Source organism: Anopheles moucheti, chromosome 2 (assembly GCF_943734755.1).
Source record: "Anopheles moucheti chromosome 2, idAnoMoucSN_F20_07, whole genome shotgun sequence".
Lineage (NCBI taxonomy): Eukaryota > Metazoa > Arthropoda > Insecta > Diptera > Culicidae > Anopheles > Anopheles moucheti.
In genome coordinates this window covers 6,423,843-6,442,854 of record NC_069140.1, presented here as the reverse complement: position 1 = coordinate 6,442,854, position 19,012 = coordinate 6,423,843, and the positions used below count along the sequence as shown (strand labels likewise).

The window sequence follows — 19,012 nt, the reverse complement described above, 5'->3', positions numbered from 1 at the left end:
AGCTGTGTTGATTCGCACAATAAAAACATGGCATCGTTCGTTGCGGCTAGTCGCTCAGCGATTAAATTTCTACAGGTAAATACGCTAAATGCTGCGTAGAGATCACGAAGCACTAAATCTATAAGTATTGTTTTAGCTTCCATCTGCTGGATTCCTTGCCCCATGCCTTCAGAATGCGACAGCCATCAATCAGCAGCAAGTTCGACACCGGCGTACGAAGCATTGGGATCCAAAGTGGAAGCGATTGCGTAAAGCCAAGTTCGTCAAGATCGACATACCGAACATGAACGAAAAAGCAGAAGAACTGTCACAAGAGCAGATAAAAACTCGCATGAAGGAGCGTGGCATTTTACCGCCCCGTCCGTGGTTGGAGCGTCCTTTCTACATCAGCTGCACGGGCGGTGTCTTCGAGCCGTACGTACCCCCAGAAGGTGATGGTCGTATGTCGGCTATATCGCGCGAAGGTGCTAAACAAAAGATAGAACAGTTGGAAAAGAAAACTAAGTCGATGATGGCAGTCCGGAAGATTCGGAATTACGATGAAGATTTTGAAACGCCCGAGTTCGCTACACTAGCCCAGGATATCTACATCGATGCTCACAAAACGTTGTGTGAAAAGAACAAATATAAGCTGCGGGAGATCGTTACGGAGCGAGCGTACCCGGAGCTGATGCACAATATCAGCGATAAGACGATTCGTTGGCAGTTTTTGAAATCACTCGAGCCGCCCCGTGTGGTCCATGCGCGCTGCACCGATGTCATCACCAAAGAGAACGTGTTCGCCCAGGTGACGGTCCGATTCCACAGCCAGCAAACGTTGGCCATTTATGACCGCTTCGGACGATTAATGCATGGCAGCGAAACGGTACCGAAGGATTGTCTCGAGTACGTCGTGTTTGAAAAGCATCTGGCAAACGAGTATGGTGTGTGGCGACTGCATGAAAAGATTATTCCCGATTGGATGCCACCGAAGGCACCCGCATTCATTACGTACCGTGTGGATGATGAACCACCGGTGGCAGCTTCGGAAGCAGAACCGAAGGAGGTCGTTTCGGCAGACGAAACTGCCAAAGCTGGTACGGTTGCAACCGCATGAAAGGTGCTAATTTGTTAGCGTAAATAAAAATGCATTATTAGTCGCGATAATAAAATTATGTAACGAAATATCTCGTTGGAACGAAGCATGTTTGTTGAAATAATCATTTAAGTCTCTAGTGAGGCACGAAAATAGAAGGAAAGTGAGGCACGAAGGGAGATATTCGTCCTAAATGTCTTTTCCGCACGGGCCGAGGGTATTTTAAAACGACAACGACCCCTTGACAAACAGATTGGATATCTTCCATGGCAACTGCAACGCACATGCTCAAAGTTCTTTTCATGTACATATTATATTAGTAACCTTTACTATATTTAGACTTTACTTGTAAATATTATATTACCAGAAGTTTCTTTCGCTTTTGATAATCAAGTCACTAATAATTGTTTACAAACTTCTCGTAGAGCATAAATGCAATTATCGGGAAACACAAATTATTACAAAATTGAATAATTTATCTTTAATCCACCTTCAGTTATTCAACCTTCCAGACGAAAGGTCATGTCTAGTTTGGACTATTTACAAAGGAATCATATACCTTTAGCGTGGCGAACCATTAACATCACAACACCACATATCACGCCGATTTTATGTAATCGTACCCTTTAATTGCGCTAACACTGCTAACACGAAACGAAGCATTCCGATCAACCGTGTGCTTATTTTCGTGTCCTTTCTTGATCCACTCAATGACCTATACAAAACTACTATTCCCTTGATCGAAATATACATTGCGGGTTTGTGCAACGGCGACACTGATCGCTGGCGTGGAAGATGCGGACGAAATCGTCGTACTGCCACTATCCGTGACACTACCACTGACACGTCGAATTCCGCCCGGTGCATCGTTATGCGCTGACGAGCTTACATTGTTACCTACAGTTGCTCCAATGCCACCATTATTATTGCTGGTGGGATGATTATTGCTTATTGTGCCGGAAGAATTAGGACCACCAATGACAGTTGCAGCACTATTACCATTAAAACTATTTCCCGTATTACCAATGGTGCTTAGTGTGAGACCACCGTGCCCATCATTACCCGTAGTCCCGGGTGGTCCCGGTGCATACGAGGCTGTAACAGGATGTCCCCAGTTGGATGGTTTCATCGGGAGAATCTTCGGCTTCGGGGGTAATGGTGGAGGTCCCTTTTGACTATCAGCTGTACCAGTGCTTGTTTGACCATCCAATCCATTCGATATCGGTGTCGCTGTCTGGTAGCGCGTGCCGGCATGATGATGGTAATGATGATAATGCTGCCCGTGGGGATGATGATGCGGATGAAGATGATGATGATGGTGGTGGGACGGATACTGTACCAATGGGTAGGGATTGCCAGCAGCGGTGTTGCAAGTGGCCCCACCATTACCATTCGTGGCGGACGCTCCTGCAGAATGGTAATGAAGCGGATGCAAATGATTACCTTGACTTGGTGGAGAGCTGTCTGGTGATATCTCATGCGGATGATGTTCGCAGCAACCGATGGTGGTCAGATCACCTTCAGCTGCTGTGCTAGAATCGCTGGAATGGTCACCGGTACTGAGGTGGTGCGACACAGAATTAGATGAGATGGTGCGTGGTGTTGCCGCCACTGACGGTTGCCCGTTGTAGGGTCTGGCATGGGTGAAGACTAGGGTAGTGTCTGGAAAGGATATATGGAGAGTATGCCGATTAGTGTATTGATGGACAGGATCATAAATGTTCACAGGGATTTAGTAACGATGTAGTAATGAAATGTTTCACGCTTAATGTATAATAATTTTCACTTAAGTCTGATTAACAAAATTTTAAATCATGCATGTTAAATTAAACAATAAAAGGAACAAAATAGATCATAAATTTCAACTCTTCCATATTTGTTCAAAATTTCATAACTAGAAACGCACAAACATACAAAATAGACCAAAAACAACAACTTAAGAAAAAACAAACGAATAAAAACATTATTTTTTCACCTAATATACAAATCAGTTACAGTGGTGTGAATTAAATACTAAAACAGAAAAAGTTTGTGGAAGTCATAACATATTACAATAAAATAGCGCACACTAACTAAAAGAAGGAACAAAATACGAATACAAATGGAGTGAATTAAAGGACAATAAGTGAGATACGACAACACACAACATGAACATAAAGATGTGACGCCCATACGCACTTATATAAAAAGGTAGGTACCGGTACAGACGGATTGGACCGGAAGCCTAATGGGATATAGTTTGTTGGTTGGTTGCTCTATTGCTAAAACATTTGTCCCAGGGTGCGTTTTGCCGGACAATCTGGACAACACTAGCCGAGAGCAACTTCTACCACGCTCGATATGCTCCCTGTTTCAGTATTCGTGTATGATGTTCGTGGGTCGTGGAGAGTTCACGCGATGAGTTCACGCACACACACACGTTCACAGACAGAAGAAAATTAATGGAAAGATAGAGGAAATGTTAGTAGCTCGTTGATAGTAGATTGGTTAGAAAGTGAAGCTTCACGTTGTCATAGTTTATTTTCGCTGTAACCTGTTAAAGGTTGCCATAAACCGAAGACTACACTGCATCATTTGATGTCTTGTCTTACTTATGCATGACTTACTTACCGGCATAGCTTGTTTCGGACTGTGAACCACCGCCGCCGCCGCCGGTTCCACCACCACCACTGTGAACGTGAAAGGGATCATCCTGTGGTAGTGGCGATGCGTTACACTGAGTGGACAGATTCAGATGACTATCGCTAACCGCCGTATGAACGGGTGAGCCTGGACCGGACAAATTTTGTCTACCACCTTGACCGGTAATCGACAATCGTGGGGCCGGTTGGGGTTTATTGATCTGCTGTAGCGATCCTCCGACAAACTCGCTGGTCGGTGTAGTGGCCTCCGAGCGACGGGCAGGTTTGCTGCGCATCAGCTTAGACGGACCTGCCGTCGTTGATGCCGACACTGCCGTGCTGATGGACCCGGTGCTAGAGTTCGCCAGTGGGGCCGCCGCAGCGGTGGAAAAGTTTTCCTTGTCCTTCAGAAAGTCCGGTAATTCAAAATTTATTTCCGTACCCCGTTGATCCTCCAGACGACTCCTCTGGGCTCGTTTTAATCCTTCCAGTAGCTCTGTTGATAATAAATTTTACATTAGTAATGTACTTATGATTACATCTTATTCATTCGCCATACCATCGTTCTGCGATCGCGTTGGGATCTGCAGCTTTACACCCGCCTTCAGTTTTGCGATGATCGGCTTCTTAATGCCCAGATTGTTCACACTTTCGCCTCCGTCCTCTGATCCACCGGTGGAGCACTTTTTACTCTTCGCTCCCCGACCACTCTCGGAGGGTGCTGCATTGGAGCCACGGCGACGAAATCGATCCCGTCTCGTGGAGGACGTGTCGGACACACAATCCACGTCCGGTGGTCCCTTTCCAACCGTCCCATTACTGGCCGTTTTACCGTTCATCAGCTCGTTAAACACTTTGTTCGTAATCTCATCCAGTGTGTTAAGCTCCTGCTGCACTCGGCCACCAGCCGTTCCTTGCTGATCATCCTTTACCGGTTCCGTCTGTTCCTTGGCACGCGTTTGATTTTGGTTCAGTTTGTTATTGCACGTGGCGGCGGCTGCTGTGCCGCTTCCGAATAATTGCTGACTTTTAGTGGTCGTTGCTACCGCATAGGAAGGTGGGTTAGAGGACGGTATAGCAAAGGTGTGCGGCTGTTGTTGCTGATTGGCGCCCGTTGGCTGACTGTTCAGAAGTTGCTGCTGTTGCTGCTGAAAGTGGTGCACAATCTGTTGATGGGTGGCCGTATTTATTACGGGGCGTGCACCGGCCAATGGACGACCAAGCTCGGGATGAACCGGTCCGCCGGAAGATTCGTTTGCGCTACGTATATACAAAAACAAACCATCCACCGTGGTAACCGGTTGCGTCATATCGAGTGCAACATCAACCGCTGAGTGTACTTCTACCTTCATCTGGTCTAGCTCGTAATTGTACTTGTACAGGATGGGTCGCAATACGTCTGCCAGCGGTTTCGTTGCCTTACTCTTGACCGATATCATTTTGCGGTTTGGAAGGTTTAGTTTGAATACGACGCGCTGATCGATGTTCACCTCCTTGCCGGACAAACTCACCGACGGACCGTCCAGATCGAGCGGTTTTGTGCCGCCGGCCAAAAACGCCTCGTAAGCATTGTATACGATGCCACGCTTTTCGAGTAACCGTTCTACCAGCTCCTTAATCGTTTCGTTCGATCGTGTCTGCACGACGGTCGTTGCACCGTTGGAAAGGATCACCCGACAAAGGGTGTTGCGTGAGTCATCCGGATCGTAAGATTTACCACCGATTGCCGCATCAAAACTGTAACAGAAAACATTGCATAAATATCCGGATGTGAGATGGAGAATTGTATTACACTCACCTTGCTAATGAGCTCCGAGAGCTGTGTATATCACTAGTGGAATTAGTTGAAAGTAGTTTCAGCGTGTTGCTACTACTACCCCCGCCCGCTGTTGCCATGCCGGAGCCTTTCTCTCCACTTGCTGCTCCGGACGAACCGCCCTTGCCATTATCCTTCTTCGATGCATCTGAATCACCGCGATCCTTCGATTTACAGCGTGTCTTCCGATGCCACGGCAACAACGATTTTCTTCTACGATCTTCAGCGTTGCTGAGCGATTTCTTTAGCTTAGTCACACTGGCAGCATTCGCCGCGCTGCTGGACACCATCGTCGAGCTCGTACGCAACATCGGATCCAACTGTTCACCGGGATACGGTAAAATTTGGCCCTTCGCTTCCGCCTCCTGGCACACCCGGTACATATCCGATTTGATGAACCGCTGGTAGCTGTCAAACTTCATCAGATTGAATATCTGCTTCTGTGCGGCGGCAAACAGTGTCGTCTCTGCCTGGGGAAGATTTTCCAACGCAATGTTACGTGCGATCGAATCCACGTTCACCGGTTCACTGCATCCAGATTCAAGATGCCGCGCGAATATTGCCTGTGCCTCACGTGCTCGCTCTTCACGCTCGGTTAGCTGCCGGTAACGCTCGCACGCCGTCCAGAAGTAGATGTTTTCCGCGGAGAACTCTTTCTTGAGAAATTCCTACAAAAAGAGAGTTGTTAGCGATCAGCAACATATTGCGAATTACTCGTGCTTCAAATAGTGCGGTTTCTTACTGAGAATGTGTGCAGCCCGCCAGCATCTTCCAGCAGCTTCTCGAAGGAGGTTCCCCATGACGCAACACCAGTCGGACCAGCAGTTGCGGTACTTCCTGCAGCTCCCAATGTACCACGACCTGTCGTGACAGCAGTGGACTCTGTCGACAGTGTATCAACGCCACCGGTGTACGGATTGTAGCCACTTTTGGTCGAGCTGTAGTCATCGTCGATGGATTTAGTGTACACGTCGCTCTCTGAAGCGGCCAGCGATGAGGGACGTCGAGCCGATCCATTAGTCGGAGTGCGATGTTCTGTTGAGCGGGATCGCAACGAGGATTGGCCCCAGCGGCGGAACGGCGATGCATTGTGATTTATCTGCTTGCCCTGCGAAAGACGGGAAATAAGATGAGAAAATTAATTAACTTAAAATTGATAGCAAGAGCGTAGTATTGCAAAATACAATAACTTTTAGAAAGGTTATTCTTCCCCCCTTAGTTTATCGCATTTTCCCTTGCTTCTAGTCACACATTTTTTTCTCATCCCTATACTTTATCTCTCAACGGTGCGCTTTTGCCATCTTACATCTTGCTCAGACTCAGCTGCCGGTGGTGCGATCACATTTATCTCCGGTATGATCGTTTTACGTCCACGACCAGCACTACCGATGATGGTGGAACTACGCTGGTCACCCTCAGTACCACCATCGTTACCGATGCTGCTGGCATAGATCTCATCCTCCTTGATGAAACCCATCATCTTGAAGCCGACATGCTCGTGTGATGTGAGCAGCATGTTTGCACGTTGCTCACCGTCGTGTTGCGTCGCGCCGCTCGGGCTACCTTTGCCGACGTCTTGCGGAACGTCTGTATCGACCGGAACCACCGTGGGGGCCGGTGTGATACACGCGGGTGTGGCAAAAAATCGTTTCCGCTCGACGTTCCGGCGTAGCGTACTGCCGCTGCGCTGGAACGTTGTTGCCGGTGGACGATCGTTACCGTGCCGGGTCTCTTTGCCGTTAACACTGTTACTGTTGTTATTGCGGTCCAGTTGCAGTGGCGCATTTGCTGACGCCTGCTCACTGTAATGTTTGTACATTCACCTCACAGAACTATCACGCCGGCACAGGAGAGTAATGCGAAATGTGCGCCTGGAGTTCGTGGAGCAATATTTTGCTTAGCTCCAACTTCCGTGAACATTACACCACGTGCATCACCAGCAGTATGTCCGACTGCATTTCATTGATCGCAAAGATGTTGCTATAGAGCTCTGCACGTATCTCTTACCTACCACAACACTGCAACAATGTGAACGTTTAATGTTTTATTAGCTTCAAACAATGTGTTGAACGGATAAGAGGATGAAACTGATTGACTTTCTGACATTTCTTTTTCTCTGTTTTACAATCGTTTTAGTTGTTTTTTTTTTGTGGTGAAAGGACACGCAACTTGAGCCGTCTCCCCACCGTCGTCTCTACCCAAGCACCATTACATTTGACGGTTTATATCAAATTAAATTATTTCTGGCAGATTGATTGACACGTTCGCCAGTCCGGGGCCCATTAACGGGGCTAGATTTTCGACACCACACGCGTTAAATTATGGTGCAGTAACAACCGATTCCAATTGTACGGACGGATTGGAAAGCAAGGGTTAAATTGGTTTGCACCCCGGTTTAACGCCAACCGATGACATATATTTTATTTTACTTTATCTTCAGCACGATTTGCTGCCGTGCCTTCACTTCCCGATGGGTTCTTGTTGTTATGAAAACATGTAAGAAGCATTAAATTCCACAATAATACGATACCCCGCTGGTGTGGTAATCCTTTTTGTTTTACTTTTATGCTTAAACGCACATCAAAAAGACGATCGTCCATCGACATGTCCATCGAGCCGCGACTGTTGCACGCAAAACAATTCATTGACGGGGCAAATAAAAAAGCTCAATTTATCTTCCAATATCAATCCGACCCGCTTCAACAGATTCGCCTTCCCGTGGTGCGCGCGAATGTGTCGTAAGCTATCGAAACTTATTGATAATCGATGTTTTTAAATATTTGACGAAAAGGCTATCGGATCTCGACCAACCGGAACGCATCAAAAGCCACTAAAAGCCACGGGAGGTCACAAACTATCTTTACCCGCGGCCAGCAAACCCCACCTCGGAGCCGCCGGTCCCAGCGCATCTTGTTGGGGAAGATGATTTTCGAAAACAGTTGATCCGCCGTTATGATGAAAGGAAAAAATACCACCAACCCCACGGGAAGTGCCAGTCGTTAGACGTAATGCCTATACTTAATGACACGTTGCGGCCTCGCCAACCGCGGTGGTCTTAACAGGGGAAACTGAATTTAAACGTGTTTTAAAACACTCCAACCATCAGTCTACTGTTTGGGGTTGATGGGTTGTGACCCGCTACAAACAGGCTTTATCAGCGTCTAAAACATCTAATCGAAACTGTACATAGCATCTTAAAGACATGTTTTGATTCACGCAAGATAAATCCCGATTGCTCGCTAGATTTGCTTCGGTTTGATTGAATCTTCTAGTTCCGATTCCACTGATCTCACTGACGTGATATGATTTATGCCTACAACCATTTACACACATGACGTCAAACTGATCATCTTTATTATGGAATTCTTTTTTTTACTGCAGGGATCAACTGCATCATCAGTCGCTTAAGTTTATAATATTTTGACGTCGATCATCCGTGCAATCAGAGGATCATCCGAGCCTTGGTGTCTCCCGGTGCACGAACTACGTCTCATTTCGTTATCAGAATTATTATTTTGTTTTTGAAGTATCTCATATGTCCGCGTCATTAGAATCGTCATTGGAATTCGAATCCAGCACTTCCGACACTAGCAATATTCGGAACATTTGGGTTGATCGACAAATAGCCGTCAATCAACGGTCGAAGGCATCACACATTTGAAGCAACGTAAAACATAAACCGGAAGCGGACTCGTGGGATGATGAGTTTTTTCAATATATCTTACACAGCACCGCCAATGATGACAACCATTTGGAACAGATGAACGTAAACATGCTCGAGGGTGATTCATCAACATAGCCACCGAGACTAGGGGTAAGTCACGTTTTCTTCAAACGGAAACACCAAGCTGTGAGCAACGAAAGAAAACAATTCAGTGAACTTTAAAACCACAATGGAATGGGGAGTTCCGCGTTACTATCTCATGACTTCATATTCTCCAAAAACATGGCGAATGAGTTGTAGACCACTTGTTGCTCTAAATTTAGTAAACTCTGTTGAATGTTATCTCTACCCTGAGGCCCAGAATAAATGCAGAGACTTTAAACATCAAACTGAGATGTTGTTCAATCGACCATTTGCTTTATGTTTTTATTAAATAGAGTTGTTAATCTATAACATCATGTTTGTGTTTGTGTTTGAATTGCACCAAACTTTTAACATCCCCGATCGTGCACTCGTGGATCGTGTGGTGGACGAAAAGTAAACAACACCAAACGCTATCCACCATATAGCATGACATGAGCATGCTCTTTTTCTATTGTTTAAATATGAACATTTGGCCGCTTTTTCTTTTTACGCTCCCCAAGTACCGGAAACAGGAAGCCAAAAACCAGATGCCCAATAGCGTCGTGCACTTATTAAACCACCAAATGTGTCTTCGTCTAACCGTTGGAAAGCGAGTAACATGTCCCGGAAGGGATCGGTATCGGCCGCGTTTCTTTGCAATCTAACAAACCAAAATACGTGCTCTTCGTGAGTGTAACACGTGTTCGCAATAAGCATTCGTATTGCACACATCGTAAAAGCATCGAGAGTAAATATGGATTTATTTTAAGCGCGGTACTCCTTATTTTCATTCCCGCTGACTCTAATCTCACTCGCAAACATCTGCAGATCATAAAATGAAATGAATTAACAGCAATCGGTTGCTAGTGTTGCTTCGTCGTAACCGAGAGTTCCAAACTTCGTCAACCATTTTGATGCACTGCAATATTTAAACGATCGTCTACAGCGCCGTATACAACCAGAAGCTAATGGAACCAATTTGTTCGCAGAGCGCACACACTGAATCAAGCCGATTGTTTACCATACGCTTAGATTGCATTTGTTTTCGCCCCTGGATATGATGTCAGTGCCGGGTGCGTTTTACTGCGCCCTTCTTTGGGGCTTTGCCTTGTCATCACCAACGGAGACATTCGAGTGTCGCCGTTTAACTCTGCACAAGTGTACCGAAGAAGATGCGAATGCGAAAATAAAAAATGCTAAACAGAAGACACATAAATTCGTGGAATGTAGTTGTCAGCTGAATGTAAATGCTGCACAAGGAGAACCAATGCCCTACACACACACACAGTGGGCAACATTGGCGGCGTGTCAGACGTCAACGTTCAGTATCTTCTCCAACATGTGTGGACTTCACTCTTTCCTCGGCTGCTTCACGTAGGATGCACCAAGGCAAGATAACCTTCTCCTTGCTACGTTGGCGCATTAGTTTTTGTCTTAATCTTTCTTGATGCGTTCCCGACCTTCATAACTTTTTCCCAGTCGTTGGACGGAGGTCGTTGAGAGAACAAGATCAAGAGCATATCCATTTTTCAACGCGAGAAACTTGTACACGATCTTTCATCAATTTATGGGGAATTGCCAACGGGTGCGCGTGCGTAGGAAGCTAAACACAGCAGTTGTCTTCCATCTTCAAACACCGGAGTAAGAGCATACGGATGGGAATCCGGCAATTGCATTGTTTCGAAATTTAGGTGAAAAGAAAAAGTGATAACTAACACCAGCGAATGCAATGGTTCAACCTAGTTTCCATGCCGGGGGGCCAACCAGCACCTCCACCTAAGCCGGTGGACTCTACCGGGTCCATCATTTGCTTCCCACCGTCAACATGCGCGCGTGAGACGCATTCGAAAGTTGCATGAAAGCAAACAAAGACAGGAAGTCTACAGCTCATGTATCACGTCATTTTTGCATTACTTTACAAATGCACCCCGAAACGAAGCGTCAAGAATGTTCGCGCTTATCTCCCGGTCCCGGGAAGGTCCCTCCTGGGGTGGCATCAGCTATCATCGCAAAGCATCACCTCAACCGAAAGATGACAAAACAACAGTACGTTCCCGGCCGATTCTACATGCAAGCGATTGGGGCTGTGTACGGTCTAGATTCTTCCGACGTTTTCCAGCATTGTCGCGATCGTGCAGTTTTTTTGTTTGCTCAACTTGACGAGCATTATCACCAGCAATAACGTGTGCCAGAAATTGCCGCAACAGTGCATTTATGTGTTGTGGAATTTAAATGAGTTTACTTATTTTATTGTAAACTCTGAAAAAAACAAACTGAACTCCAACCAACCTTTGACAGACAGGCACGAATTAATAAATAAAACTAACGGTTGGTATATTGCGCGTCGTTGTAAATTAAACAATCCATATGGATAGCTACCAGTATCTATCGCGAACCCCCATCGGGCAGTGTTTCCGTACTGCTTTCATTACGCCATTACGTTTAACTGGTAGCTCTATTCGTCTCAACAGCTTAGCAAACCATAAAACATTCCACGCGAAGTAATGGGCAAAGCTAGAAAATCTAACAGCATGAGCCACCGAACGTCACTCAAACAAATCGGAAACGGTAGTCGGTTTTTATTGCCAATGGTGGAGGGTTTTTCTACGGCCCCAAAAGCAAACAACAAAGCACACAAAACACACAACAAGCCCCAACACACAAACCCCGGAAGGAAGAAGGCCGTTAGTGAGGTGGTTGTTTTTTTCTCTTTCTTGTAAAGATTTTATTTTCTTCGTTGATCATACGCTGGAAAACGTTACTTTTAACAGAGATCCTGTAACCCAAACCAACAATGGCCCTAAACTGTCGCTGAGCGCGCTGTTGAACAAGTGGACCACCGGCACCGACAATTTGGTCAACCGAAGCAAATGACTTCGTCTTCCATGAGGTACCAGCAGCCGTAAGCCGAAGCTAATTTTCCCGCTGCTTGCTCCAAACTAACCGTTCCAACCGACCCGTCGATGGAAAAAAAGGTTATCCAGCAGCCACGGGTCTCGTGGAAAGGAAAGTGGTCTCTCCCAGGGAAGGTCGACGTAACAAATCAGTTTTCCAATGCGAAACACAATTGCCATTGGACTTGAATGGTACCCCTGCTCGACGTATCTGTGTTTTCGCCCTATAACTATACAAACGAGCAACAACAAAACCAGAAACCACGACGATACTCACAGATCAACCGACAGGACTGACAAGGAGAAAGAACTCTGTTGCGTTTTTTTTTGCGACAAACAGAGCGAAAATATGCGAAAAACCCTTCATTCCACAGCGGGGTGTAATTGGAAAAGTGGTCCAATTACTGGCGAATGTGCTGCCGCTACCGGCAGCATCATCCTACTACGGAGGGAGAGCCAGAGAGATGGTTACAGTAGCAGCAACATCTTTGAGCGACAACACAATTGTGCCGGATGTGTAATTGCCGATTTTGTTTTACTCAAATACATACAAGATTCTTAAATCACACGCACAGTTTCGAGATTTGATTTCGTTTTCCAAAGGAAGAGAAGTGCATATGGTTGTTGGTGAAGATTTCACGAATGGTACGAGAAGGTAGACAAGTTTGAATCAAAAGTTGTAAAACCCGCACATTACGCGCTCTCAGGCCTCACTAGACTAATCAGATAATGTCTTATCTCGTCGCTTCAAGAATATTCAATGAGATAGACAAGGCACTAGAAAACAAGTTCAGTTCTAAGCACAACACGCTACAGACACATCAGAGACCGTTTTTGTTTAATTTCTGTCCCTTTTTTGATGTGCGATTAGAAGTGAAAACATATAAACGGTCTGCTACAAGGCGAATGTCGGCAATGGTTTCCTATCTAGAGTTGGATTATAATCGTATTTATTACAACTTAAAGTAATAAAACTCAAATATGTGCGAGTCATACTTCTAAAAACCACACTTGTTTGTCGCCCTATTGCATCAGAAATAATCGATCAATACAGTAAGGGATGATTTGCGTAGGTCTTCGACTGGAGGAGGACCAGAGCAATATGCAATCATAGCAAATGAAGGACAAATTGTCAGACTGACAGCAGCAAGTACGACCTACGGAAATGGAAGATAGAGCACACAGAAACTCCCACCATAAATTGCATTCTTCCACCAACGACCAGCCTGCTGTACCTTGCGATCAACTTAATTAACCGCATGGGACGTCCACCCGAACGCATTACCATCATCACTGCACTGAATAAGCTGTGACAGCACGCTCCGATCAATGCTCATGTGTGTTACGATCATCTGACGTGTCTCAGTCAATGGTGGTCAGTGTCAGCGAAAGAACATGCGCTTCGTACAACATCAGCGCACACGGAACACTAACCTAACAGATCGGACAAGTTCGTCCAAATACTAATCCACACTCGCTGCGACACGCCGTGCTGTCGGAATTGCTCCCAAAGAGACGATAATGTATTCTAATAACATTCATTACGCAATTAAACATTGACCATTGGCGGTGTGTGACTGGCGGCTGGTTAGGTAAGGATACGAAAAAATTAAATCACCCAACCGACGACGAACCGGCCCGTTTGGTGACGCTGGTACGCTGGCTAATCTACATCGCAAGGAAACCCATCTGCAGTATTCTCTGCCAACTCCCAACACGAGCACACAGAAATGGGCGAAAGTGAGCAACGCATTACGCCCAAACCCATGGTACATACATTTGCGTGTTTCATTAGCGTTTTCTTCGTCGTCCCGGTCGGCGCAACGCCATAGATGACCGTTGAAAATGCCGATTAGATAGCGCGGAGAATAATGCGCAACACGGGCACCAGCTGGGCGCTCGCTGATGATCATGATGGACAGCACGGTCACATGATCTCGGGGATGTCCAATAGGTTTTCGCTGGAGGTGTCATTTTACTGGTGCTATGCGCACGTGTGGAAGAGATCGTTTCGGATCTTGATCGCACACATACCTGACGTGCACACCGATCTTGGTTAGATACAAACACGCTAGCTTTTAACGAATGCTACCGTTGCATGATCATGGACACTTTTTGAGGATGGTTTTGCAGCTCGGAGGTTAGGTCTACAGGTCGGCGGCAGGTAACTTCAAAGGTCAAAATTACCCATGTACATCGTGAGATTAAGAATGGCTGTTTGAATATTAATGGTGCTGCCCAGAGCCTCGAGAATACTCTCGCCAGTAGCTGCTACTAGAAGGTGAATGACTTGAAGTCTTCGGACACATGAAATGTTGAGAGAATAATGGTAACTAAATGGACAATTTTATCTCAACATTCCCTTCATGGGATTGGAACGTTCTGATTGTCTTTATTCATGTGGTATCTGACACATGAACACAGTGAGCCAAATTCCCCGACCTAGTCTTGCGGATAACCCATCGTACAGTAGTGTGCAATGCAAAAACTTCCGACGCCACCGACCGTATCTTAACCTTGGGCCGGAAATATAATAATGCGAGTACACGGCTAAACGCATCGGTGACCGTCGTACACCGGAGACCAACTCCACCAGTAGCGGTGTGGTGTGAGGTTTCGCTATGCAATGATGCAACTACTGCACTCCAAACTACCCCTTTTAGTCGCGTGGTTCGGTAACACTACGGTTTTGAGCCATTTTGTAGTCCGCAAAAAAAAAACGCATTTAAGTTATGGTTCCCAGGAGAAATTTACTGCGAACGTTCTGTCGTTTGTTTTTTTTCTTTCTTTCTTTCTCGCTGTCTCTTTTTCGTTTAACTTCACGGTTGAGAAATTTCACACAACTAATGTAACTTCCGTTCGCTCGGTACAGTGCATTTTGCTGGTGTTGCAACAAACTCGTCGTTACCTGTGCTGTAGCACTAAATGAATCTTTGCAACGGTTTTTCGTTGCATCGAAGCGATAGGGAAGAAGAATGTAGATGAACTTGATGAAGTAGGTTTATTGAGTTTTAACAAACTCTTGTTAAAACAATCTTCATAAAGTGCTTTTAACAATTCTATCCACAAATACAGGATTGCTTCGAAACCAGTTAAAATACTTATTATCTATATTTTATTTTATAATCTACATTTCATAAAATAGTGTTCTAAATGCCAGCTTCATGTGATAAACATTCATAAAAGCTCAACAAATTGTACAATAGCAAATGATCGGGCACATTTCTATGAAGATAAAGACCAACCATAAACTAACGTTGTTTAAATGTGTCAACAGTTCACCAGGTGCGCATGATTCGTCCCCAACCGTTTACCGAACCGTTTGAGCACATAGCGAAGAAAGCGAACTCATGATCGGAAATTAAGATTACTTAGCAATCGCCACCACCTCCAACAAACACGGTAAACCTTTTTTTCTGAAGCCCGCCTTTATCTCAGGCGGCATATCCCGTCTGGTCCCACCTGGAAGATTTGCCCGATGGAGCAAATAATCCCACGATCACAAAACAAGCACCCGGCTCGTTTGACCAAAGCCACTGCCTCGAGATGCTCCCCCCACGGGTTTTATGCATTCAATCATAATTATTCCATCGCTCTCTAGAAAGTTGTTTACCCTTGGCCGTATGCCAACCGGGCTCCCTTTCGCGGCATTGCGTTTGTACCAAGATATACTCGCGCGCTCGCGTTTTGCTCGCCGGTGCGCTCCCAGGGGGGCGGACGACACAGCCGCAGTTGTCGGTTTGTTTTGTTTTTCTTCCTCTTTCACTATCGGAATCGAGCGCTGGATGCCCGTGAACCTGCTTGATCATCGGTAAACCATTAAACCATCCCTGCCATCCCCAAACTGACTGCCGGCCATTTCCACCAGGCGAACAACACAAGAGGGTAAAATAGAGGGGCAAACGGCTAAGCTGCTTCTCCGAAACCATTTTTCCATCATGTTTTTAATTTCCCAATATTCCCTTTCACCCCGGTTCTGGGTGTTCCGGATGGCTGTCGGAATGGAATAGGCAGATTCCCTTCACCCCAGAATCGTGGGGGGTGGAGGGGTGTGTTTGGGGGGATGCAATTTCATTTTTTTCAGCTTTCCTTGTTTGTGTCGGACCGCCGTATGATCTATTATCCTACCAAATGTGCTTAACGACGGATGTACAAACCACCTTCATCCTCCTTTCCCCATGGGAACAAACGCACGCAGAAAGCTCCAGTGAGCATAAACACACGACAGCAGCATCAATTAAATTTGCACATTCGCACCGAAGCAAAATACTAATTCGCTGACACGCAACACAAGTGAATGACGGTTCGCGTGAGTGAATCACACCGCAAACAAATGCTACAGCTCATCACAAAAGGTGAAAAGATAAACAATTCCATAAATCACTTTCATCATCCTTTCTCGTTAGTGGAGCATAAGCTTCAGTTGGAATGGCGGCATTGGCGATCGCGCGCGCTCACGCCATAACATATTTGGCAACACTTTCGAAAGTGTACGACGCACAGCGCATTAATGCTTCGGTGATGTTGAGTGGACGTGTTTAGAAATAGCAGCCTAGCAGAACCTATTGCAGTCAGCTCATTCACCGGCTCATGTGACGAATAGCGATTTCGATCTGTCAAGATGTCGCTGACATTGCATTGCATCACCAGTTGCATGCACTTTGTTGAGATGCCTTGATCACGATCACTTCAAAAAATGCGTTTCCATTCATTCCATCCGCTCTCTCTTCTTCCTTCACAAACAACTTCAAGCACAAACAATTGAATCAAATCTTCACTTTCTTCTCGGCTGTGAACTTTCCACCGCAATCCGGGAACGCACAATGGATCATTCAGCCAAATTGTACACCTTCTTCGCAAAGAAACAAAATCATCACGCTTCACTCCACAGAAACTAAGAGGAAAAAACTTTCCGAAAACCCGGAATTTGTGGTAGGGAAACTAAACACAGCACAAAGATGCACTTCTCGCCACGGTATACCATAAACCACAAACTACAAATGCACTGGACGATGCGCTTGCTTCAAACGATCACTAGACAGTGTGGAGCGGTATCCGTTGCAACGGTCCGACACACCAACCCAGACCCAGTGGGGATAGTATTTTGATTGTATGAATGGTCAATTAAAGGAAATTCAATTGACGACGGGTGGTGTTGTTTTGAGGGAGAGCGAGACCGAACCGACTTCCCTGACGGAACGCAAATACGTTTGAAATACTACCAGGGGGTAGACGTGTCCAACCCCTATATGCACTGCAAAGCACGGACACCTTACGGAAGAGCACGGTTGTGGGCCGAAATATGCGTACGAATTGGAACGATCGCTTCGAATGTCAGGAAATGCACACCGTAGCACAAATATGTGTTTTAAGTCACCACCACAACACCTTCAAGACCACCGAACTAACAGACGTTAAACGAAAGCCTGCATGGAACTCCGACACAACTGTTTTAAAATATGCGCCCGGTGGAGGAGGCCCAAGCACACACGGAAGTGACGTATCCTTCTTGAGCAGGAAAGGGGCCACTCTAATTGTGCGCTTGTTTCCATTTTCTCAACAACAAAAAAAAGCATGAGGGAGTCGCCCCTTTTCGTAATCCCCGGACGGATTGGACACTCCTGTTGATTATCTTCACTGCTTGGAACACTTCACCGAGCTACGGTCAACACTTGCGCACCGCGACAACTGTACCAATGCGGGTGAATTTTTCATTTCCACCTCAACACGACCGACCCCAACAAAACCGTATGCGGGTTTAGAAAATATCTGAAGAAACCGTGCTAGTCGTTTTTACCACGATTCCTTGTGTTCACCCCTAAACTCCCTCACGAAAACTGTACGCGCTTCGATGGTAAACCGGACGCTAGCGGACTGTTAGCTCTGTTCGGCCTCGTTCGCCGTCTAATGGAAACTAAATCCGCACATTCTCAAGTCCGTAAAGCCACCATCAGCCGCTGTGTGGCGATCTCTTTGGCACCAGCCGGGGTGTGATCCTCTCTTCGGTAAGGGTTTCCAACCCCCAGAGGTTTGGTTGCGTCTTGCTCAGTGGCACTGGTTGGCGTTAGAGAGCACTGTGGATTGAAAATAAAACGGCTGATGGCCCTATTTCGATGCTCACTGCATCGCTCTCTCTCTCTCTCTGTCCCAGCTGGGCGCGTCTGCTGCTATGCTAGTGAAATTTATGTTTGGAAATTCACAACACGCAACGAGCGCGAGACGAGATTTCTCTCGGTCGCGAGATGCGTGAGATTACTCGCGCTTTGATTTGAGCTGATCTTGTTGATCGTGCAGCACGATCGTGAGTATTGTTATGTCTGATCTCTGCGTTGCTCTTGCTGGAAGCATCTTCTCCCAGTTCACATATGGTACACGAGATTGATTGACCCGGCAGCAACGACAACCACAAACAGATGACGTTGGAGTTGGAATAAATGTTTATTCTGAACTCTGGAATTCTTACCAAATCCCATGAATCATGGTCTAAAAATTGGCAACACCAAAGACTGACAACAACTCGATCTCGCGTAGCATACAAAGGCTCGCAGTTAGTAGACCAAGTTACAGCCGATACAGCAACTTTGGTACGATTGTTGCTTACACAGCTTGATAAACAAAACATTTGCAAACGTACGCTTAGCTTCGTATGCACACTTGGAGAGGCGGCTTTACGTCAAGTCGACCTACAAAGCATACTGTGAGTCGAACCAACTACACTGCAGCAACGCCAACAACCAGACAAAATCTCTAAAACCTTTTCGTTGCCTTCATTTTCCGGTGGAAAGTCTCCCCAAATTGATCACTCATTCAGTAACGCCC

The 19,012-nt window shown here is 46.0% G+C and overlaps 2 protein-coding genes across 2 annotated transcripts in view; one reads left to right on the top strand and one right to left on the bottom strand.

Annotated features, from left to right (window-relative positions):
• The first annotated feature begins 18 nt into the window (after positions 1–18).
• Positions 19–1,176, top strand: LOC128297279 (probable 39S ribosomal protein L45, mitochondrial). The gene is made up of 2 exons (XM_053032897.1): positions 19–75; positions 137–1,176. Exons 1-2 carry the CDS (start codon positions 28–30, stop codon positions 1,094–1,096), a joined length of 1,008 nt encoding a protein of 335 aa, XP_052888857.1. The 5' UTR covers positions 19–27; the 3' UTR covers positions 1,097–1,176.
• A 556-nt stretch (positions 1,177–1,732) lies between these two features.
• Positions 1,733–19,012, bottom strand: part of LOC128310546 (regulator of G-protein signaling loco-like) — a 37,768-nt gene continuing 20,488 nt past the window's right edge. Inside the window, exons 3-7 of the mRNA XM_053047211.1 lie at positions 6,255–6,620; positions 5,495–6,180; positions 4,256–5,433; positions 3,686–4,192; positions 1,733–2,737 (exon numbers count right to left, since the gene is read on the bottom strand). Coding sequence (XP_052903171.1) covers positions 1,791–2,737; positions 3,686–4,192; positions 4,256–5,433; positions 5,495–6,180; positions 6,255–6,620 — 3,684 coding nt within the window. The 3' untranslated portion in view covers positions 1,733–1,790. The remainder of the gene's footprint in view (positions 2,738–3,685; positions 4,193–4,255; positions 5,434–5,494; positions 6,181–6,254; positions 6,621–19,012) is intronic.

Coding starts and splice junctions, on each gene's coding strand:
- LOC128297279 (XM_053032897.1), top strand. CDS start 28: ATGGCATCGTTCGTTGCGGCTAGTCGCTCAGCGATTAAATTTCTACAG. Junction 76..136: donor CAGCGATTAAATTTCTACAG/GTAAATACGCTA, acceptor GTATTGTTTTAG/CTTCCATCTGCTGGATTCCT.